The sequence below is a fragment of the Prinia subflava genome, chromosome 2 (genome assembly GCF_021018805.1).
Source record: "Prinia subflava isolate CZ2003 ecotype Zambia chromosome 2, Cam_Psub_1.2, whole genome shotgun sequence".
Classification (NCBI taxonomy): domain Eukaryota; kingdom Metazoa; phylum Chordata; class Aves; order Passeriformes; family Cisticolidae; genus Prinia; species Prinia subflava.
This window is the reverse complement of record NC_086248.1, coordinates 72,007,335-72,032,099: the sequence shown is the minus strand read 5'-3', so window position 1 is coordinate 72,032,099 and position 24,765 is coordinate 72,007,335. Positions and strand designations below refer to the sequence as shown.

Below are 24,765 nucleotides of genomic sequence, written 5' to 3'. Positions count from 1 at the left end.
TCCATGCTTGTTCCTTGTTCAATGCTGTGCCACCCTCAACGTAAAGTTCTTCCTCACATTGAGATGGAACTTCTTACGCCTTCAGTTGTGACCACTGCTCCTCGCTGTCTCACAGGGTACCACTGAAAAGAGCCTGGCACCTTCCTCTTGGCACCTGCCTTTGAGATATTTATACACATTACCGAGATGCCCTGGGTGTTCTCGGGCGCCATTTCGGCAGGCCCGGGCTCCCTGCTGTGCCTTCCCGTGCCGGGCGGCGGCAGAGGGCGCTGGCCGGGCCGGCCGGGAGGAGGCCGGCACCGCAGCCTTATCAGCGCGCCGCAGGCCGGGCCGGGCCCGCGCGGCCGCGGCTTCCCGGCCGCCGGCCCATGGGCGGCGGCGGCGGCGGCGGCTCGGAGGCGCCTCCTCCTCCTCCTCCCGCCGCAGACCCGCGCGGCGGGGACCCGCGACCGCAGCAGCAGCAGCTCGGCTGCCGCGCCGGCCGCATGGCGGGCTACGCGCCGCGCCTGCCCTGGCTGCTGCCGCTGCTGCGCCGGGCGGCGCCGCCCCCCTGGGCTCGGGCGGCCGCCGGGGCCGCCGCGCTCCGCGCTCCGCCGTGCCCGCCCGGCAGGTGCGGGGCACAGCCCCCGCCGCCGCTGTTGCCGCGGCCGCCGGGCTCCCCGTCCTACCGCGGCCGCCTCCTCCCCGCCGCGGCGGCGGCGGGCGGCGCCCCGCGCCCCCTGAGCACCGCGGCGGGCGCGGAGCCGCCGCGGGACGCTCCGGGCGCTCCGCCGCGCTTCGAGGCTCGCAGACTGCTGGCCCTGGCGCACCCCGAGCGCTGGAGACTGACAGGTACCGGGGCCGCCCCGGGGCTTTGCCGGAGCGGGAGGGGGCGGCGGGCGCCCCGCCCGGAGGGGCTGCCGGGGCCGGGGTGCGCGGTCGCCGCGGCCGCCGCAGGAGCGAAGGAGAAGGTCGTGTTTCCCGGGAGAACCGGCCCTGCTGGCAGCATCCCAGCACAGCGCGGAATCTTGAAGCGAGCCTTCCATACGTGTGAAAAGGAAACACATACATTCTGCCCCCTCGTCTCACTTTCCCATCTCTTAATCTCTTGGTTTCTGAAGGGAAGGCAAAAGTTTTGGAAGTTAACAGAACTCAGTTCCCTTTATTTAATGCCTCTGTGCGTGTTCAACGCTGGCTGCACAATCTGCTTGCAATAAATTGGGCCCAAGTCTACATGAAATTAAGTAAAAAGGAAACCTGGTGCGTTTATTTTTTTAAAGTAAATTTGAATTCTCTCCCCAATAATTTTTTTGCTTAAAACTTTTCTAAGATGTTTTGAAAATTGTTCATTTTCTGGTGTCTATGCGGTGAAACCAAAACGCCATGGTTGTATAAATTGCACCCTTAACACTGATATTTTCAAGAGTATAAATGAACTTTGCTTGACATTGCTTCTCATGTGTTAGTAGGATAATAGCTGTTGGTATGAAAACAATGTCAAATTATTACTTGTTTTGGGTTTTTAAAGGCTTCTTTACTGGCAGACAGCATGTGCACTGTCTCATGAGTGAGAGGCCTGTAGTCCTCTGTAAAAATTCAGCTGCTTCCCATGGAATGGGTAAATGGTGTTTGAGAGGAGATGTGAGATGGTTGGACATATAAATAGGTGGTTTGTGGAATACAAAACTTTGCACAAGATTTCATTCACAGTGGGTATTTACAGAGTTTCATTACATGTTGGTATTATATAGCCAACATAATTTGGATCCAAATGAATGTTTATAGATTTTAGACTACCTGCTGGTTTTACAATGAAGTTTTAAAAGTCTGTGGTTTTCGCATTTAAATTTAATCAAGTAAATAAATCAGTTATTTTAAGGCTGGCTTTTAGGACCCTCGGCTTCTAAATAACTGAAAATTTAACTTAGTTCACTTTACTAGGCACTTGCGGCCAGCTTGTTTATCACAGGTAGGGTATGGTATGCTGGTTTGTAATTGTGTTTTGAAATAGAGCAAAGTATCCTTAATCTGTGCAGTCTGCTGATGGTTTTATGTAAGTAATCAGCTATCACAGTTACTAAAAACCAGCTACATGCAGTTTTGTCTGTGAAGATAACAAAATGGCCTGAATTAAAGTTTAAAAAAACCCTAACACAACAACTTGATGATACCAAGTCATGAGGATGGAAAAAATATGGACATGTAATAACTTCTTTTCAGTATTCAGTTGGTCTTCATTCTGGGAGAGGAGGGAATTTATGTAAGATTCTTCTTTATTGGCATCCTGCTTAAGGGAAAAGTAGTCGTCAAGTTGTAATTAGCTGGAGTGATGGAAAAGCTAATGGAAAATGCTTGTGGTCATTATAGAGTACAGGGATAACAAATAAGGGTAAAAATGCATTGTAGGTGGTTGTAGGGAATTTGCATCTACCCATTGTATCTAAAATATGTTAAAATATGTTGCATTTTCTTCCTGTTACAGCTTTGTATGGAGAAACTAGTCCTTAAAAACTCAGTATGTCTTGGTTTGCTCTATTCAAAAAAGAGGAAGGTTAATGGTTTCGCTGTATGAACCAAGGGTAAAACATTTAATTTCCTTTTCAAGTCCATATAACCATTAAACAAATGATGTGAGATCTCTTCAGAGGTCTACAGGTGCTGTTTAGTTCTGCAGGAAGGTTGAGTTCTTCCAGATTTTTTGTATTTTATTGAACCGGTGGCTGGTAATGTAGGGGTTGTGTAGCAGTACCAGTATGCAGTGCTGTGTGCCTTTCCTGGCATTCCACACGGCACACAGCTCATTGCACTTGTGGGTTGAAATTCACAGTCACAGAAGGTGGAGTGCCTGCCGTGAGGACAGTGGGGCAGAGGATGATTTATGAGGAAGTTGAGCAAGACTAGCTTCACACGCTAGCTGGTGTGCTGGGGAAGTGGTGTCAGCTGATGAGGTGCAGGTACAGAGGTGAAGGTGACCTGCTCCCCTTGGGGTTGGCAACAGAGGAGAAGGTCCCATCTTGGGCTGTGCAGGGCCTCTTCACCATCCCATGGCTCAGGAAGAAGGAGTGTGCTCTGGCCCAGACTTCCCGTGCACTGGCACACAGCACCTCTTGCAGAAGGAGCTTCTGACCCTCTGGAGGCTCCTGGGAATGAAAATAATGTATCAAATGTCATACTGTTCGAAAAAAAAAAAAAAAGAAGTATCAATGTAATGTGCTCCGTGTCCAGTTACTTCTACAGCGAGGAAGAGCTATGAATATATTTTAAACGGGACATGTGTGTTAAATTTTGTTGTTAGCAATTAAGTGGTAAAAAGAAGCCCAAATACTGTGGTGGGAATTCACTCTGTTAGTGACCATAGTTTGGTGTAGTGATTAGGAGTTTGTAAATCCCGTAATAGCTCCCAGGTTTAACAAAGGAGAGAAGTACTTGTAGGAATTCTTTGGCCGATCTGGTACAGTCAGGTAAGGTAAACCTGCACCTTCAGTTAAATTCAGCTCCTGGGGAAGAAGACAAGGCTGTAGTTGGAATTAGTAAGTCTTGCTCTCTGTGTGTGAGACCACAAAAATGCCTTTTCAAAATGATCCCTTTTTATATCCTTCTGCCTCCTTGTTTCTCCCTGTGAGAATCTGTCTGTTGCACTTTATCCAAATCACACTCGAAGGAAACAATAGTTGTATTGAATTGCAATGTAAGCACAGGGAACTCTGAAATTTTTAATCTCATAGCAAAGTGTGCCATTTCCCTCTATAAAACTTTCTGTGCATTGAGTAAGAAGGTCTGTTTTGTACACAGGTCTTTTTTAGAGGCATTCAAGAAATGTTATTTCATAAGTTTTATTTGGTAATTTTTGGTAAATTTGTAATAGCTGCTTTTTCCTATGGATTAAAATTTCAATTAAGTCAGAAGAGCACTGCCTTATTCATAATTGGATTTTATTTTACTTTAAAATTACACCAGATAATGCACTTTGATTTTTTTTTTTCTTGGAAAGCCATTCTTGTGGTTTTAAACTCATAATTCCTATATGTGTATATGTCGAGGTAACTTACTGACTGTTTTCTCATGTGCGGTGCACCAATAAAATATAGGCTAGGTGCTTTTTGTTGTTTCTCCCACTAATGTTTCTTCTGACTTTGTCAATGTTTGGTATGAAACTCACAAAAGGTGCAAGCAGCCTTGTAGCTTTATCACAGAAAGTTGGTTTTTCTGTGCCTAATTGGTGATGGTTGTTTATTTTAAACTAGTGGTGAACTGTTAACAAAACTACTGAAGTAAGATACTGCAGAAACAGTAGCTGCTTATCACTGTGATCAGTTAGTTGCTTAGACCTTAATTTCCTTGCGGAATGTTGTTGCTTCATTATTTGTGTGACCTGTGGAGATAGAAGGAGTCATAGCTAGGTTGGTCTGACATAAAGACTGTCTTCTGTACAAGGTAAATATGAACAAGTTAAATGCTTTACTGTTAAACGCACGATAAAATTACTTTCTAGCATTTTGTGAACTGAATTTTTTTTTGCTGAGCACAGTAACACAGTTGTTCTTAACAATGTAAGGAGGGTGGTTCTAAAAGGTCCTTGCATAATAATAGATGTGCAGGTGTCATGTATGAATTAAACACAGAAAGAAAATCACACCACTCATACCTAACCTAGAACTATACAGAACATCATTAAGTGCTCATAGTATACTCTGGAAGAAGATTTTTATCTTACAGTATATGCTGAGCTGACTTTGCAGGGTTAATACCTTGGCAGGGTTGATACCCAAAAATATTGTGGACCAGGGTCCACCAAAAGAAAATGAACTTTATTTGACCAACAAATATAAAATTTACCAGTGCATCTTTTTTCCCATAAAAGAGCAACTGAAAATCCCAATCTTCCTGAATGCACATGATAATGTGGTAGATTTTATTCATCACTCCAAATGCCCTTGTGGAAAGCCAGTCAGTATTAAGCTTAAAAATTCCCCAGATATTAAATAAAACTGCACAGATAACTGGTAAAGGACAGACATTCATTGTCACTGGTGGAAGGATATTTCTCACAATCCAAAGCTTGCTTCTGACTCACCAGCCCCCCATATTTGAATGAAACCAGTGCAACACCTAAAAGATTTCAAGAGGTAACACTCATCGCTTATGGAATAGTAAAAACTAACGACCTGTTGCTGGGTTACTGTGCACTGCCAGATCTCATCGATACCTCATTTTTCTGCCTTTCATCTCTGATTGGCTTGGATGATCTTAATTCATCTGAGGTAAAATCCTTATGTATTTGTCTTCAAAACAGCCCCTCACCAGACAGTCTTGCAAGTATTTTGTCTTCAAACACTTCCACATACTGTGGTACTGGGTAAGAGGGGTGCGCTGGTAGGAACCAGCAAAATTAGAAACATTCACTGTCTTCATGTTATTTCTGTCTGTAGAAAATTAATTTATGACTCTTCGGAGTCACTTTGTCTATGTTCTGAAGAGAGGTTTCTGATAGCTTTGCCTAGTTATTACTTGTGAACATCGTGGTTTATCAGTTGGCAGCCTTGTCCTCAGAGGAAGTTGCAGGTTTGCTGTCAAAAAGCAAGCCCTTCTCAGCCTTAACAGAGAGTGTGTTGATCTTAATAGTGATAAAGGCATCACTTTGTGCAGCAATCTGGATTTTTGTGCAAGTAGACAAACAAAATGTTTACCTAACATTTCCAAGAGGGTGGCTCATCTGCTGCAGCCAGCTTTCCTTGTCGTTGCTGCTGTTGCCACTTTGAAGTCCTGGTTTTGTAAGTTCCGCTGATCTGCCTCACATTTTCTTTATTGTCATCTCACAGCCTTCAAAAAAATTACTTTAAAAATAAAAGGGTGTGTTTTGGAAGCTTTATTAGATGTAATTTTTTGGATAACAGAGTAAGCCATGTGAAACTAATACTACAGAGTTTACTGTGACCTTTTTTTTTTTTCTATCAGCAACAACCTTCAGTGCCTCTGGAGTGCCTTCATATCTGGTTGCTGAACACATGGAACTCCTCCCTTAGCCAGTTATCACCATGACAGCTCCTTCAAAGGAGGCAATGCAATGAGTGTTTGTTAGTTCCTATTTTTTCAACTAGTCAACATTTTAAAAGAAACAAAAAAGAGCGGCCACTTGGCAGCTGTGCAATTTTCTAGTTGGTCTGCTGGTATAATTAACATGAGAGTTTCAATTAGGGCACCTTATTTTGCATGTGATTTGTGATTAAATTAATAAAGACATGTATATTGCTTAGTTCAGTAGTTTTCAGCTTGCTTTAGGTACTAGTATTTACTCTTAATTCAGTTAAGGCTGTTGGAAGTAATTACAGTGAAGTCCATGCTGTTTAAATGAAGAAGAGCTGAAGATAAATTCAAGCCACTAGACAGAAACATATGGATGCTTTAGCTATACAGTCCTCTTCCTTCAGTCCTGTTCCTGTGAATATTTATATCTGCAATTCATATGTGCTGTTCCATCCATAACTGAGAAATGGTCTGGACTGATGGAGACTGAGCTGCCATGCAGTCCTGTGCTTATAATCAGTGCTTTTGTCCATCTCAGCTGCCTTGGAGACCAATCAGCTTTTCCTGACAGGAAATAACCTGTGTTTTGTTGGATTTTTCCCTGCTGCTTCACAGCTTGAATACACCAGTGCTGCCAGCCTATTAGTAAGGTCATCTATGAATTTTTAGCTAATAAGTAATATCCTTATGAGATATACCTATGGCATAGATCAATAAGTTTGCATCAGAAAGTGTTTCACTTTTTCCTCTGGTTTCTTATAGTTTCTATAGTTTCAAGTTAAAGACCCAAATCCTGTATCTTTCACACACTTGCTGGCCTGACTGTAACACAAGGGAAAGATTGCAAACAAATCTTTCTGTTTTTGCAAAGAAGCACAAGGCTCTAGCTATGCATTTTTTGTACTCTGAATTCTTCCTCATAAGTACACAGCTGTATTTACACTTCAAGTAGTAACTGAAACAAAGTTTTCCATGTGTGTGTGAAGGTGGTAAGAGGCATCAAACCATTTTGGTCAGAAATACTACTTACAGCAGTGTGCAATAGGGAGGCTGGCTGCTGTCTTTGCCATGGAAGTGATACAAGAAGCTCACTAGAATGGAACTAAACTTCATGACTTTCAGCACTGTATATTTTTGTCTTGAAAGGCATTATTTGCTAGTAGTTTTGCAGCAATCCTTTGAATGGTTGCTTTAAGTGTGTGGTTGCTTCTTGGAAAATGATGCTATATAAATGTCATTATTTGTTGTGGTTCAGTGGTTTTCATATCAAGTTTGTTCAGTTTTCAATTAAGATGTGGTTTTTTCTAGCTCTCAGTCTTCCAAGCTTGGCTTGCCTTTTTAGAATTAAACTCTGTTCTTGGCTCTAGAAATTTCTTTGGAGGTTTAAGTTCAAAAGGCTGCTTTGGTCCAGTGTGATTTTCATACTTTGTGATAAACCTTCAAAAAGCTTCACAGGCTATTCCATGGGTGGTCCTGCAACTGGAATTCAAGAGCTCTGCTCATCAGTGAATGTACTTCTAATTAAGACTTATACTGTTTTTCTTTTACACCAACAATAGTAAAGAGTAAAACAAAATGAATGTTTATAAATTCATCAGTTAAGAAGAAATCAAATTTGGAGGGGTTTTTGGTCTTTGGTTGTTTGGGGTTTTTTTCCCCAATAAAATTGCATGACTGAATGGTTCTCAGATCTTTACTTCAGGCCCTTGTTATCTCAAAAACAGACAACTGGAAGCTTCTATACAGTGACATCTGAAAACCCAAACCAAACAGGAGTTGAAGGATTGTATCTGAGAATTTGGTGACTGTCAATGATCTCTAAGGGTGACACCTGTGAGAAGTTAACCTTTTTGGATGGTGCTGTTGAAGATTAGACAAGAGAAGCAATTCCAGCACTGTGATTGTATATAGAGGCTTTTCAGAGTCTTAAAATGTGCCTTGCCTATGTTAATTTATATAGTGGCTTAAAATACCCTGATCAGAACTGGATGTAAAAGAGTGCTGATTATTTCAATTGGCACTTGCAAGCTTAATAGAAGTTTCAAGTGAAAAACCATTTCATTTGTACTATAAACGATCTTGTATGTTCAGAATAACTTTCCTTTTTCTTGTTGATTTGCAGCTGCTGTTGGCTTTCTGGCAGTTTCCAGTGTCATTACAATGTCAGCCCCTTTCTTTATGGGGAAAGTTATTGACATTATTTATACAAATCCCAGTGAGGATTTTGCTGACAGCCTGACCAGCCTGTGTGCCTTGCTGAGCGGAATCTTTTTATGTGGTGGTGCTGCAAATGCTACTCGTGTCTACCTCATGCAGACTGCAGGTAAAAACAGAAGCAAAAGCGGTACTGAGAGTCATCTTGTTTTTCATGGAGTCAGGATACGTAATGATCTTAAACAAGCTCTTGGCAATGGCCAAGAGATGATTTTGGAATCAGTAGCTTTTTTTAACCAGAGCAAAGGTAAACTAATAGTGCAAAGATAAGTATGCCAGCACGATTGCTCATTTTCATTTGCTGTTAGGTGAGATCTTAAAGCTCTGATCTAACACATCTTACCAGACTCTCTTCCCTGTAATGCGCCTTTTTCAGAGCTGTGCAATCCTGTGATTTTTATATTGTTGGTGTCTTTGTAAACTCTCTTGTGTCATGCTTGACTGACTTACGTTTTTGACAGGACAAAGAATTGTGAAACGTTTGAGAGCAACCATGTTCTCCTCTATTGTGAAGCAAGAAACGGCTTTCTTTGACAAGACCAGAACAGGAGAGCTGATAAACCGCTTATCTTCAGATACAGCCCTTTTGGGCCGCTCAGTGACTGAAAACCTTTCAGATGGGCTCAGGGCAGGAGCACAAGCATCTGTGGGGGTTGGAATGATGGTATGGTGGTCTCTTACTTGCTTGACACTTCTTGTAGTTTCACATTTGTTTCAGTTCTATTAGGTGAGTGGGAATCAGTCCAGGAACAATCGTGTGGTCTTGGGTACAAGTGTATTTCACTGGTTTTCTACAACAGATGCAGGGATTATTGCAATAGGTGATGAGCCTGTAGCCAGCCACTTGATGTTTACTCACAAGCAAAATTTGGAGGATGATGGATTGACATTAACTACTGTTGCTACCCAAAATCATCAAGCAATATAGTAGGCAAATCATTGAATTCCATTCTTACTGAAGATACTAAAACCAGTGATAACATTCCCATGGTTGTACATAAAATAGGGTATGAGGGGCCTGAGAGAAAATCATTAAAGTTGGTTGATTCTGGTTAAAGCCTAGGTGAGCAAAGGCAGCACTGCATGTCTAATTAATGCTGAGGATTTTTACAAGCATTAGTCTTTCTGCTTTAATCTGTTAGTAAAGAATATGTTTACATAGGGGTCTTGTTAATCAAGGCTTCAGTTCAGGGCATCTGTTAATATTCCTTGGTGGTCAGTTGGATTATATGAACATCTGACTTCTCTTGAGGGTTTTTTTGTGGCATTGATTTTTTTATGCTTATGCATTGGTTGCAATTATCTTAAATGAAAGTGTAGTAATTTCTGCTGCCTACCTGGAGTTAAAAACAGACAGCAAATAGTCTCCTCATAAAAATAAGCATCCAGTATTGTCATTATTAGAAACTGTTAAGAGTTTCTTTTATAAGGCTTTAAAGCTTTACTATTTTGTCACTCATAAGAATTGCTGATAAGAATAGCTTTCTGTACTCCCTTACAAAGGGAGTCTAAGATTTTATCTTACCATAGATAAAATGAGATAACTTTATAAAATGCATTCTGCTCCAAAATACTGCTGTGAGACAGTTGTAAGAGGTGGACTATAAAAGCTTGCCAAGAAAAGAAAGAAATATTATTATGAAATAATTATAAAGCCTGTCAGTTATGTTGATTTTGAATCTTTCTGGAGATTTTTGTTTTCAGTACAGAAAGCAAGTTGAAATCAAAACACATTAGATCTAATGTCAGTAAATCTTATGAAGAGAACCTCTTTAGGTGCTTTGATGATGATCATTACAGGCAATAAAGTTTTGCAGCAATAAATTAAATGCCTTGTTCCACCCACTTGTGCTAGGGAGTACTGGTGACTCCATCTGTTTGTTCCTCAGTTACCCAGAAGTACTGTATAATATTTCTCTACTCAGAGTTTCTGTATTACACCATCTATTTAATAGTTGTGAAAGCACTTTATAAACTGTGTAATAGGCTATATCTTTCAGCATCCCCAAGAGATTTCCTGGTAGGCCTGTTTACTGGCAGGTTAAGATGCTTGACTAAGACCACACAATGAACCAGCAAGAAAGCTAGAAATTAAATCCAGACGGCTTTGTTTATAGTCCATTGTTCTAACCTCCCAAATGCTGTGGAAGGATGGATATTTTGCCTGGAAAAAATTTAAACATGAGAAATGAAAGCATGGCAGCACTAAATCCCTACTAGTTTTAGAAAAGTAGAAAGGGAAGTTGCACTTCAGTACTCCAGGGATTATTTTTAATCTGAATGCTAAACTCTGACAATACCTTTTTCTTCTAGTTTTTTGTTTCCCCTAGCCTTGCTGTATTTGTTCTGAGCGTTGTGCCACCTTTGGCTGTCCTGGCTGTGATTTATGGCAGATACTTGCGAAAGCTTACTAAAATGACTCAAGATTCTCTTGCAGAAGCAACACAGGTAACCTGTCTAGTTAACTTTAAAGTTGCTCTAATGTATGTAGGTTAATATCTCTAAAGTTACAGATCTTCTGAAAACAATTGTACTGTTAATTCTGACCCTGTAGTTTTGCACCTGAGTAGTATGAAAGGTAAATGTCAGTAACACATATTCACAGATCTCAAGAACAACCATGCTTCTTTGTCCATAACAATATAATACAGAGATATTAGGCATTGAGAATTTGTAAATGTAAGAAATAACAAGGAGCTTAGGCTTTAGCTTTGTGAGAGCATAAAAAATCAGCCTATAAAGTCTTGTGTAAGTTGGTACCTGGGTCTGAAAACCACTTTTCTTGGATTACGGTTTTGAGCTTGAAGCCATCAGGAGCATCCTAGATGAATGTTTCTTTTGCTAGCAAGTCTGTCTCTGAAATGCATCCCTGATGATTGACCTTACTGTCAGCTCTTAAATGTTTATGGGGCCTGTTTCTTAAATGTTTTTCTGAAAGGCTTAGAGTGGGAAAACATTATTATAAAGCATAGAAATATAACTAGGAAAGCTCTAGTTAAAATAGTCATAGTTGTCAGCTCTTTCAAAATTGTGAACTGTGGAAAAGGAAGATTAGCCCTCTTCTGTTTGTCTTCCTCAGGCTGTGTTGGTGGGAAGCTCATGCCTTTGTAAACCAGGTGTGGGACTTCATATGAACAAGCAGTCGTTGTGTTCCATTCAAATTTTCAGGTTGAATGGGAGATGGAAGAAGGAGAATTATATTTTTCTATCATACTTTTACTTACAAAAAGGGAACTTGTTTTTTTAAGACCATCACAATGTCCATTAACAACTTAGTGTAATTGGTTACAATTCAGGTATTTTAGAATTAATACTTTGCTGTTTAGAAGTTAAAATATTGAGTTGAAATGAGATATTAGCAGTTGGGCTAAATTAATCTCCAACATTTCTTTGATCAAATGAGTGGAATTGCTTTAGGTAATAGCTGCAGACTTTCTTGCATAGCTTAGTATGGAACAGAATATTCTTTCTTTTTCCCTTCCCACATTATTACTGCATATTGTGAATAGTAACTTCCCTATGAGTGTTATTCACACCGATTTTTTTAACCCTACTTTTATATTTTTCTGTCTCTGCTAGCACTTAAGACAATCTGGAGGTTTTTTTTAAATTGCCTGGGCATGCAATTTGCTTTTAACTTTATAGAATTTTTAAAAAAAGGGGGTTGGGGTGGGGAGAGGAAGGCATGAGAAATTTTCTAGTGCTATCCAAAGATATGTAGATTAATGAAGTGATCTTGGTTTAACTTTCAGATGTTCTGTAATGTGAGCATTTCAAATTCAGTGTCTCTGTGGATCTGTTTTGTGCTTTGCTTCAATGCAGTTAGCTGAAGAGCGTATTGGAAACATCAGAACAGTTCGAGCTTTTGGGCAAGAAGTGGCTGAAATGGAGAAGTATACAAATAAAGTTGATTATGTGCTACAGCTGGCTAAAAAAGAGGCAATAGCTCGGGCAGGCTTCTTCGGAGCAGTAAGTATATTTAATGAAAGTCAAACATACTTTCCAACCACATTATGCAAAGTGTCAGTTATTTTAAAACTCCCGATGATACTTAAAAATCTGCAAGTAAATTATTTGGAATAAGTTGAACCTGCATAAAACTCTGGGAAGACTGGACTTAAATCAGTCTAAATTGCTGTGAAACTGCATCTCAAGATAAAATGGTATGATAAAGTCACTTTAAGCCTCTATTTCTGCACCACACCCCACAGCTGGGGACTGCTTATCTGAGGCCACACTTTCTATTGAAGGAATTAAACCAGTGGAAACCTTCCCCTACCCTTAGCAGTTAGTGGTTTGGCTCCCCAATGAGAGGAGCATCAATGCATAGGAGTGCACAGGTAGGGGAGGGAGGCTTGGATTTTTCCGTAACTCTCTAACATAACTGCAGACTATCAATTCTTCCTTGGTAATGATAGTTGAGGATAATGTTTAGTGTTCCTTTCCACCTTGGGGGAAAAACAAAACCAAAAAGTTTGCTTTTTGAACACTTGTTGGATAGCACAGTGCCACTGAATGTCTGGCCGGCTGTTGGCTGGCTTTACGTTAGAATTGTTTCATTTATCTCAGTCCTCCAAAAGCCTTAAATACCTGCAGTGTGAGAGTTCTTTTCATTACAAGGAAAGTTCTGAAACAATGTTTTAGAGGATGAAATTCAAGATGTATGTTACATAATCTGCCTTTTCCTTTTTCCTTAGACTGGCCTTTCTGGGAACTTAATTGTCCTCTCAGTGTTATACAAAGGAGGATTACTAATGGGCAGTGCCTACATGACAGTTGGTGAACTCTCATCTTTCCTCATGTATGCTTTCTGGGTTGGTGTAAGCATTGGAGGTATGGAATGGGAAATTAGATTTTCTTCACTTCAAAGCATTACAGTCATTATAGGGGCAGGAGGGAAGAAGCTCTTAAAAAATCTTCCAAATTAACTTCTTGAGAAATCATAATTACTTTTTTTCTGAAGACTTAATGAAAATAATAGTCTATAACTTAATATAAGCCTTCTTTTTCCCCAAAAGAAAGGTCAATTTTTTCAATGTGTGCATGTGACAGTATATATTGCTTTAATTTTCTTCAGGTCTAAATTAAGATACTTACTGTATTGTGTAAAACAATAAAATACATGGGTCTATGTTAAGCATACTCTATTTAGAAAGGCATGTAGCGTTTAGCTGTAATTCAGCATTGAGTGTCCTCAACTGGAAGAGTGAACAAAGTGCCAGCAGAATACTGCACTTGGTGCTAACCTTCTGGTTTTCCTTACTCACTGACTCCTCCTGGAAGCCCACACTCTGTAATCTACTGGCCCAGCAACAAGCTGCTCATCTTTTTGACGGAGCTGTCTTCATGGCTGTATACAGGCAAAAATGAAGATAAGTTGCTCAGAGGTTCCACAACTTACTGGAAGCATTCTTCTTTAAAATAGGTCTGTCACTTCTGATATACTAGGAGAGTGATGCAGCTTACTTGTATTTTTCTTTTTTAAGACTAGGCCTGATATCACAGGGAGCACAAAGATGTTCTTGAGGGCAGAATTTAACAAACCTACTTCTTTGTGTATCAAAATTCCAACTACCAGCCCCCTTTCTTCTCTGCTTAAATCATTGAAGTTTGATCAGTGGAGAGATACCTGGCACTTTGAAAACATGGGACAAGTTCATTAAATAAATGAAGATTAGAAGTGCTGCTAAAAATATCATTGAATTACCTTTTATTTGCTTTAAAAACATATTTTTTAAATTCTAGTTCTGATTATTGTAAAATGTAGTTCTGCACAGAGCTCATTCTCATGGGGCTTCTGAAGCAGAGGTGACTTGCCACAAGAGGCCTGCCTTCCTAGATGCCTACAAGGCATATAAATCTTCCAAGTGCTAAGTCTGCTCTATATATGTCATCAGTACATACAGAAGTCAATGCAACAACAGTGAAGTTCACGGCATAATCTGCGACTTGCCCCTCTTTGTTGTAAGCTTGCTGTGTTTTCTTCCAAACACAGAACATGGGTTAAGAAAAATAAAAACTTTTTCTAATTTGTATTTGCTATCCATATTATATAATGGGTTTTTTAGGAGTGGTTGTGACTTTGCAAACCTCAGTGTTTGAGTTTGAAGCTGCTCTGTGAGGCTTATGCCTTCCCCTGCCGTGCCCTGCTCTAGGATGTGATGCTTTGGCTCTTTTTTCCGAGAAGACAGCTTCTCACCATGGCTAGTGTTGCAAACTTTCAGATAGTCCTCAGCAGCAGCATGATGAAACACCCTGCCTACACTTACAGACTTGTGACCTTGAGCTGAGCTTCTTGCTTTGCAAAAATAAACCAGTAAATCCATTATATAAATATTCAGATATACATCTGAATGTATTTATATGCACCTTGGTTTTTCTGGCCTCCTGAAATAACTCTTAACACTGCATTTTACAGTGTAAGTATGTTTATTCTGTTGGAATTCAAAGATCATGAAATCAGTTTCTTTCTTTCTTTTGAAAGGTGCACAAGAATGTAAGAAATTGGACATTTTATATCTATGTACTATTTTATTTCTGTGTCGGTTTCTGTGTTTATGTCAGCTGGAAAGCCCTTCAGCCAAGCTACCTTCAAGATGATTCACACAGCTGCCAAGAGCTGGGGCCCAGTACTGTGTGCAGGCCTTGTGCTTAGCTTTTGCTCTCTCCAGTACTGTTTGAAGTACTCTGGCATGGGAGACACATTTCTTTCCATTGTCCACTCTCCACACACCTTCTCAAGCATCACTTCAGCCTTAGGTTTTGTGCTCTCTCTCCGCTGTGGCTGACTCAGTCAGGCTTCCCTGTATCAGTGTAAACCTGTCTGACAAAGAAGAGCTTTCTGAATGATCTGGGAATATAGCTGGTTGAATGCAAAGCCCTTTTCCTAAAGTTGGATGCTGTTCTTCCTGAGAGGTGAATGAAAAAAGGCATACATAAGCTGAAGTGTATTAACATTTTCTTTTCTTCAGAGTGATTTGTTTCACAGATACATTAAGAATGGTGAATAAGGGTTATTGGCAGTGCTCAAATGAGACTAGATAGGATTTAACACGTTTAACAGTTTGTTGGGATACAAGATCCCCTACATATCTGATCCTTCAACGCTGCTGCTGAAAAGTATAATGATAATTTTATCTCTTCTGTGTCTTCTATTGCATCTGGATGCATAATACTGTTCTGTTTTTTGTTTAGGTCTAAGTTCCTTTTATTCTGAGCTAATGAAAGGACTAGGTGCTGGTGGACGTCTTTGGGAACTTATTGAAAGGAAGCCCCAACTTCCATTTAATGGTGGGTTCCTGGTTTGTTACTATTTAAAGGTTGATTTTCTCTTACGGGTCAGCAAGACTTTAGAAGGGTGTGTGTAACACTTAAAGGTAGTACTGATTTACATTCTCTTCAAAGAAACTAGATATGGTCATAATCCTTCTGACTTTACCTAAGTATGAAAGAGATGATGAAAAATTCCTTTAATAAAAAAAAATTAGAAGCCAGAAGTTTGGCATAATTAGTTACTTTTGATTTAATTATTTTTTATTTATTTAATTCAGAGTATGATTTTAAATCATATTACTTTCTAATTTATGTGACTGAGGACATGGTCATTTCCAGCTTTTTGGAATTTTTTGTTGATGTCATCACTACTTCCTCTTGATTCAGCCTTAGAGCAAAAAGAGTGGAATGAAGAAAAAGGAGAGGAGGGAGGAGCTCTGAGATGGCTGTATCTCATATTTCCACTGAAAGGTTTACCGTGCTTGTCTCTAATGGCTAAGAAATGATCAGAGAAGCTTTCAAAACCACGTGGTTTCATTAAGAGTATTGCAAGCTTAAACATTTCATACTGATGCAGTAAAAATCAGCCCATAGTAAGACACGTGGACTTGAATCCTAACTTGCAAACACACAGATTGAGGCCTTTCAGCAACACATACTAAACTGAATTTTTGTGTTGTTCTGCCATAGGAATCCGAGACTGAGGCATGACTGGGGAATAAAAGGAAGTAAAGGGTAGGGCTGATAGGGGGACTTCTGCTTCTTGGGATAGTGTGGATGTGCAGCTACCATAGGTGTTGCTTTTGGAGTGATTTGCACCTTTGTCCTTGCAGTAATACTACCCACATTTCTTCCTTATTTGGGGGGTAAGATTTTATTTTTGCAGAACTCTAGTTGTTGCTGGTGACAACAAATATCTGGGGAACAAGTAATAATGTCTTTTTTTCTTGTGTCTAAAATCCAAACAAGAGACAAGTACGTAGTTTTTAGGTATTTCTACAGTGACATATAGAGGAAGGACTTGTGGTAGCAGACTTCCTGTATTGCAGTAGATTCAGTGTTTTGGGCCATGGATAGGCTGTACAATAACTGGAACTGAGACTTAAGATAAGTGATTACTTGCCACCATGGTAATAATAAGGATTATGCTGCTAACACAGGATTTAGCAAATACATTTCTTTTCCCAAAAGGAGGTTTACAGGCTATTGTAGAAACACTACAGTGTGAATGTCCACAGGTTAAAGTTGAGGAAGGAATCTGGAATTGTATGCTTTTGCCTTTTCCATTTCAGTGCTACTGTTATTAAATGAAAGCCTGGAGAAGAAATGGAAACCTGGGAAAAAAAAGAGCAGAGCTAGTGAAATCTTAATTGCTCCTGATGGGTGTCTTTGTTTCCTATCCACAGTTACCATTTAACCAAATATTGGCTTGTGCTGCCATGTACTGTGGCTGGTTGGGAGTTACTCGTGTGCTGCATCTGAAAAGAATTAAGGGTTTGAGCTGTGCTTCTCCAGGACAAACAAACATCACTCTGGTGTTGCTGTAGTACTGCCACTTTTCACAAAGTTGGTGGGAACTTTGTCTTTTGGAAATTCAGCCTCACTATCCAATTACTTTGCTTTGTATGGATATGTGTCACTGGGTCTTAACAGGGCTTGAAAAAATTTTGTTTTTTGTCTTAACTATTTATCAGCTTTTTCTAGTAATGATATTAAGATACTTGTTTAAGTGTTCCAGAAAGAAGCTGGTTTTATTTAACTTTGGTAATTGTTCATTTATGGTGGTTTAATTCATGGAAAATTTCACAAACTGAAATTTTTATTTCAGTGAACTGTTGCCTAAGATCTAGGCCTCTGACTGGCATTTGAATTTATTAAATATGCTTTCCACTGAAAGGAGAAAATAAAACTAAAAATTGTCTGTTAGTGCAACAAACCTAGAAGCAGCTTTATTCCAGTGACAGGAGCTGCTCTTGTTCAGAGGAGGGTACTTCAGGTGACTTTTGTGGCTCGGTGAAAGGGCAATAAATGATTTGCAATGTTTATCTTTTTGTGTTCTATGGTAATAGGACTTTGTCCTTCACCAATGCCTTTTTCTTTCATTGCTCCTAATTGACAAAGCTTGAATTGTTTATAGTATGTTCCCTAATTCAGATAATTCTGTGAGAAGTGATTGTTGTTAGTGGTTAGGTATTAGCAAGGTGCAAATTCTCCCTCTTGCTGTAGGTAGCCTACAGGTTCAGTGCTGGTGAGCAACCTGAAATTGCATTCAGGAATGATTGGTATACCACACTGATTCACTCATGGCTGAAATAGAACCACTGTGGTCCTGAACTGTGGCTTGCAGTTATCCATAGACTGGATGTGGAGATAGATATTTATACTGAGTGTCTGTGAAACAAGTTCTAGGAAGGCTGAGCCAATTTTTGTTTCTGTTCACATTTCTGTATTTTATTCTTTTTTATATAGAGGGAATCACATTAGGCAAAGATGTATTCAGAGGTGCTTTGGAATTCAAAGATGTCAAATTTGCATATCCAACTCGTCCAGAAGCATTAATTTTCAAGGATTTCAGTCTTTCCATTCCAGCTGGCTCTGTTATGGCTCTCGTTGGCCCAAGTGGTACAGGGAAATCAACAATTGTATCCCTCCTGCTGCGGCTGTATGATCCTATCTCAGGTATGATTTGTGTGTTGCTCTCATTTGCAACAATTAGTGCTTTGCATCTCAGATAAACCTTATAAACAGTTGGGGTTCCTGTGCTTGAGGTTCTTTCTGGGATGTGTGGTTACCTTGTGGTGGTGCCTGCATAGCTTTGGATTTCTGATCCACCAGCACAGTGTGTGATTGCCCAGTTGTCATTCTCAGCTGTTCCTTCAGACTCTTTTCAGTACGTGTCAAACACACTTGACTTCACTGTTTCCTAACTTAAGGTACTATCACCGTTGATGGCTTTGATATCCGTCAGTTAAATCCACTGTGGTTCAGGACAAAGATTGGAACAGTAAGTCAGGTAAGGAAGAAAAAAAATCCTAGTGGGTGAAATAATTTTGTGATCAGCTTGCTTTTCCTCACTTTCCTTCTTTTTCAAAAGACATAACCTTGCATCTCAGTGAAATCCTTCCATTTTGGAAGTCACACAATCATATTTTTGTATTGATGCAAGTCACACAATCATATTTTACACAGCCATTTAAACAACTGACCTTTTGTGTTCTGACTAGTTTCCAGGAAAACACAATTCCATTAGGAAAGCATGAAAATACAGCACATTTGGCACCTACTTTTATAGTGCCACCTTCCTAGCAACCTCCAGACTTTGGAAGTCAATGATGTCTTAAAAATAAACTATTTCATCAATTAAAATGTTCATACCCTCCTCTCCCCAGGTACTTCACAGTGCAATTAACAGTTGGGCTGATGTTCTGGTTAAAAGCATAAGAGTAACTGAGGATTTGTTGCATTTCAAAACAACTTCTTTATGTAATAATGCCACCAAAATCTTTCGTGCAAAAATGATTTTCCTGTTGGCTCATTAGCACTTTTCTTTTTGAAAGAATCTATTCCATTTAAATTACCAGTAGGAGGTCAATACTGGTATTCAAAGAACATGACTCTACTTTTTAAACAGAGCTCACTTACCTTGTTTCAGACATTTTCCCATTGTACATCACTTGTCCTATCTCACAGTTCTCTGTTGTAAGCTTGAATACAAATTAAATACACATAATGCCATAAAATCTGTGCAGAGATTAAGGGAAGAGTCATCATTGTTGCAAATCATTGAATAGTTTGGGTCGGAAGGGACCTTCAAATGTCATCTAATCCAATCCCCCTGCACTGAGGAGAGACATCTTCAACTAGATGTGGTTGTTCAGAGCCCCATCCTTGAATGAGCCTGACTTACAAGGTTTCCAAGGACGGGGCATCCACCACCTCTCTGGGCAACCTCTTCCAGTGTTTCACCCCCTGCACTGTAAAAAAGTCTTCGTTATATCTAATCTAAACTGACCCTCCTTTAGTTTAAAACCATCACCCCTTGTCCTATCACAGCAGGCCCTGCTAAAACATCTGTTTCCATCTTTCTTAGAGCCTCCCTTTAAGTCCTGAAACACCACAATCAGGTCTTTCTGGAGCCTCTTCTTCTCCAGGCTGAACAGCCCCATCTCTCTCAGCCTTCCCTCACAGGACAGGTGCTTCATCCCTTCCACTATGATGATGTGTGGCAAAGTACAAAGGAAGGGCTTTTGATGTTTGAATGTATAGCTCTTCCTCAACTCTTCCTAAAATATTAGGCATTGAGGGTTACGTTTTGTCAATTAAAAAAGCAACTTAATTTTTAATTTGTTTTCACTGCCAATTTTGGTGTTAGGGGAGGAGGTTTTATATTAGTCTTTAATTAACACTAGCTTACATATTCTTTGTATGGATATTGTAAGTGGGGTCTTGTAAGTGGGATTTATGTTATCTGACATTATAGATAACGCATGCATACAATTACATGTCTACCATATTGGTTATGTGTTTGCATTTTTCAGGAACCAATTCTCTTCTCCTGTTCTATTGCTGAAAATATTGCTTATGGTGCAGAGGATCCTTCTACTGTGACTGCAGAGGAGATTCAGAAAGTTGCTGAAATAGCTAATGCTGCTAGCTTTATCAGAGATTTTCCAAAAGGGTTTGATACTGTAGTTGGAGAAAAAGGCATTTTGCTTTCAGGTATGTCTTTATGTTGCTTATTTTAAAAATCTTGATGCTATTGAGTGTTGTAAAAATCCCATCATTTTTTGTTACCACTTTTTTCTCCAAGCTGTAGCCTGCCATAAGTATTAAAAGAATCCACCCTTGGCCTCCGTTCCCCACTAAAGTAACTGGGCCTAATTCTGCTCAGCCCAGGCATTCAGTTAAAATTACCTGACATCTTTTTTCCTATTTCAGTTTACTGATTCTTTTCCCCTAGGTGGACAGAAGCAACGAATTGCAATTGCTCGAGCTTTGCTCAAGGTAAGCCATCACCCAAACAACTATTTAACTACTTCTAGGGGGAGGCAAAAAGGATTAACAAGGAGTATTTCAATGGGAGAGGTAGGAAAATATTTTTTTAAAAGGGAAAACTGTATCTTTTACGTTGATGAAGTTTGAAAGGGCTGAGTGGCTTAACTAATGACAATTTACCTAATGTCAATGCTTCTTCCTATCTTTCAGCCATGTTTTTTGATAGTTCTTGCCAAGACTGATCTTAAAGCATTGTATAATGGCCCCTGTCCATAAGATGAGGTCAAGGATGAAGGAAGACTTTAGGAATGTGGTACTATTAAATGTATATATGACACATCTGTGTTCAGATCTCTATCATTCATGGGTTAATTTTTCTGGGTTGCAGTTTACTAGTACTTCAGAAGCCTTGTCTTAGCTTTGAGGGGAGGTGGCCTGGATTTGGGACAAGGTGATATTTCAGGCACAATGTAGTGTCATGTTTTTCTTCCAAGATTGGTATGGGTCTAGCTTCAGGGCAGGCTCTTTGCTGCACAAATTTGAGGGGGCTTCTGAGGATCAGTGAGTTTCATTCAGGGACAGCCACTGGGCCTTGCTGGGAGGCAGTTTGGTGCTGATGCTCAGCTGGAAGTTTTGGTCCTTGCTGAACACAGTTTGCATTCATGGTAAGCCACACAGGTGTCTGTAGCATCCTGGCATGCCCAGTTCTGCCAGATTAATAGGAATTTCATTATAACAGTTCTCTTATACCACAGATGCTGAAAAGCTGATTGTATTTCAAGCCATCCATTTTAAATGGTTCATGGGATTAAAAACTTTATTTTTTGGAAGTAAAAAGGTTGTAAAGATAAATGAGTAGTTGATATACTGGGATAGCTAGGGGTGCAGTGGAGTCCCATCTGTCCCAGATAAAGTTTAAAGCTTTTATTCTCAACTTTATCAAGGAAGTTCAGGTTATTTTCTGTAATTCAGTAGTGAATTCTTCTAAAGGATTTGAGTGCTGGCAATTTTTTTTTTTAATAATCTGACTGGAAGAAGTTCTTAAATGCTAGCTCTTAAGTACTATGTGTTTTACCTGTGAGTGAAATACTGCTTGTTAGTAGGGCTTTGTTACTTTCAGTTACTAAGACAGTTTTACATAGCAGACTGACTGCAAGCAGAGGGTAGCTGAGCCACTGTGAAAGAGCCACATAAAAATGCAGAACTTTTGACCACAGAGCTGCCAAGAATGCCTGAAAATCATCTCCCCCCTTTAGTTTGTATCTTTCAAATGGTTATCCAGGAATAGTATTCTGCTATATTTGGAAAATTTGAAAATGGAGGAGTGTTGTTTCTCTTTTGTCCTTGTAGCATTTAGATTTCTTAGAAGTAATGCTTTGAATGATGCTCAGTTCTTTTGATGAAGTAGGTTCTCGGAGTTTTAAGCTATATGAATCCTGTTCTCTATTGATATAAATATTCCGATCTTGTTTAACCAGTTTTACTTTCTTTTTCAGAATCCTAAAATTCTTCTGTTAGATGAAGCAACAAGGTAGGAAGAAAAAGATATAGAAACTTAGAAATTATGTACCTGAAAAACTCAGATTTGGGAACTGTTCTCTCTTCTTTCTTTCTCTCCGTGTCATTATACATTATCTAGCCCCTTCTTGCTCTCTACTCACAAAAAAGAATATGTCTTCTAGAATGTGTGACTTGGTTAGGAGACCTATAACAAGAACTCTATATGCAAAGCAGAAAGGATAGCTGGTACATTGTGATTTTTCATGGAGTTAAATTTGTAGTATGTAACATGATTTTGAAACATCTACTTAAGGCTTTTTTGTATCTTTAGTTTAAACATAGATGCTAGTGTAAGAGATGGGATTATTCTGCATTGTAACTGATTTTTCTTTCCACTGACTTAATTTGGTGTTATTTCTCCATGCTTATTTTTCCATATGAGAATATGTAATGCCTATTGCTTGGATGTGAGCACTGACCATGTTCATAAAACTTTCCTGCAGTTCCAGCAGTTCATCTTCACCACGAATAGAGAGGGTTTGCAGTTTTGCCAAAATAAGCTTCATACCTACAAAACCAACCTGTCTTACAATAACAAATATCCTCCTCTCTCCCACTCCCCTATTTGTCACTAGTGCTTTGGATGCTGAAAATGAGTATCTAGTGCAAGAAGCTCTGGACCGGCTGATGGAAGGGAGGACAGTGCTAATTATTGCTCATCGTCTGTCTACCATTCAAAATGCTGATTCTGTTGCAGTCCTTGGCCAGGGGAGAATTCTTGAATGTGGGAAACATGAGGAACTACTTGCAAATCCAAATGGACTTTTCAGGAAACTAATGCAGAAACAAGCTTTTCTTCAGAATGGTGATACTTTTGCATTAGATTCACAATCCAGAGAAAAGGATATATTCAAAGAAAATGTATGAGACAATGTATGAATAATGGAAACTTGCAAAGACTATAACTTATGTTTCAGTTATGTAAAGTAAATGTTATATTTTTCCAAAATGTACAAAATATTCTTTTGAAACTTAAATGTGTTTAAACTTTTTATTGAAAGCTTTTTAATAACTATTGTAACTTTTAAAAATATGTCACACTGAGATAATTTCAGTGCATAGATTTTTCTCCATGTATTTACTTTGAGATTGTCTAGAATCTTGTTTGCTGTAATGCACTGTGTGAAGATGTGCTTCATTCTCAAGTTCAGTATTTTAAAGGTAATTAAATGACAATCTTATCATTTTCATATCATTGTCTCTCTCTTTCCAAGGAACTTTTGTGTTTTGTGTTTGTCAGTAGTCTTAAAATGCATGACAGCAACACACTCTGAAAGTTGTCTGACTTCCACTGCGCTGTCCTTCCAGTTACCGTTTGTTCCGAAATGTGATTATGTGTTCTGAACTTGACTGTGATCCCCATCTACAGTTCCTGTAGAGAACTACATATTAAAACACATCAGAGACTATGAAAGCATGAGTTGGAGGAAAGTTCTTTAATAAAGCAAACAACCCAACGGGGAAAAAAAAGGCAACCAAAGAAAAAAACTGACTTTGCATAAGGACTAAAGAAGTGTATTACTATATCAAGTTACATAGGAAAATCTAACATTTGCATGCGTTTTCTTCCCTTTTCTATTTTCCCATTTCTTTAGTTTATCTTCCTTTCTAAGATGATATCTGAAAGAATATGCCCTCCTATATATGTTTTTGTCCTTTTTAAAGGCATATGTAAGTTTTGTATTGTTAATTAAAATTTCAGTGATACAAATGATGAGTTTTGCCTAACTACTTTATTAGAAACAACTAATAAACGACCTTCTCAAGGACAACTAGTAAAATAGCAGCATTACATTAATTGGAATAACTGCAGTGGGATATGTTTGGCAGTGAAGAGTTTGCCTCATGTTTCTGATTGAAGAGTCTCTATCAATAGAATATCTGAAGATGCAAAACCCCACAAGGAGATTTAAAAAAGCTAGAAGCTTCCTAGGTCACATTAAAACTCATCCATGCTAGGAAAACTTGTTGCTGGAAGACCTTATTGGCAATAGCTGAAATACCTACTGCTGGGCAAGCCTAAAATGTTAGTGCCATTAGTGGCATCTTGTGGAATATAGTGAAAATATTAGAGAATGAAAATAAAATTGCATCCAGATGTGCTTTTATCTTCAGATAAAATTTGCCTAGAAGCATATGTTGTACTTAAAGATATGCAAAAAATACTCCTGACCCAATGTTGAATTTCAATGTTGCCTATTAGTTAATGTATTTAGAGGGGTTTGCATCTTTGATCCTCACTCATGTAATTTCTCCTTACGTGAGATCCGACGAGCCCCTTTATTCCTGTATTTACACGGGTTACAGGAATTACTTGCAGCTGAACTGAATGAGTGTTTCATGTCTTTTGCTCATTAGCTGCCCTGGCAGGTTTTGCAGCCGACAGAGAAGTGTGAAAAGCTACACAAAAGCTCCAGTCCACCGAAAGGCAAATTTTGTCATAACAGGTACATCGGTTAGCAGACTTGGGATATTTATGAGACAGACAAGAATTGTTAAAGTCTCTAACTGGTATCAGTACAAATTATTTCTGTGTCGAAAAGGAGATTTGAATGTTGAATTGTATCTTTCTCCTGAAGATGGAGCTCTTACAGGGCTGGGACAGCCAGCACAGGGAAACAAACTAATTCCCTGAGGAAGTATAGCTGCATATAGAGAGGGTTCAATCAGTAAAACACAACTGTTCATGCTGCATCATTTTAAATATTTTAGGAATGAGCT

General features: G+C 39.3%; 1 protein-coding gene across 1 annotated transcript; it reads left to right on the top strand.

Annotated features, from left to right (window-relative positions):
• Positions 1-23,758, top strand: ABCB10 (ATP binding cassette subfamily B member 10). Its single transcript, XM_063390507.1, has 13 exons — positions 1-831; positions 8,126-8,326; positions 8,679-8,881; positions 10,531-10,665; positions 12,040-12,186; positions 12,915-13,050; positions 15,412-15,507; positions 17,959-18,168; positions 18,423-18,502; positions 20,028-20,208; positions 20,450-20,493; positions 21,981-22,015; positions 22,620-23,758. The coding sequence occupies exons 1-13, from the start codon at positions 369-371 to the stop codon at positions 22,909-22,911; spliced, it is 2,223 nt and encodes a 740-aa protein (XP_063246577.1). The 5' UTR covers positions 1-368; the 3' UTR covers positions 22,912-23,758.
• Positions 23,759-24,765: the final 1,007 nt, after the last annotated feature.

Excerpts from the sequence above, each read along its gene's own strand:
- ABCB10 (XM_063390507.1), top strand. The coding sequence starts at position 369 with ATGGGCGGCGGCGGCGGCGGCGGCTCGGAGGCGCCTCCTCCTCCTCCT. Across the intron at positions 8,327-8,678 it reads CTACCTCATGCAGACTGCAG|GACAAAGAATTGTGAAACGT; the intron begins GTAAAAACAGAA and ends CGTTTTTGACAG. Across the intron at positions 20,494-21,980 it reads TTGCTCGAGCTTTGCTCAAG|AATCCTAAAATTCTTCTGTT; the intron begins GTAAGCCATCAC and ends TTTCTTTTTCAG.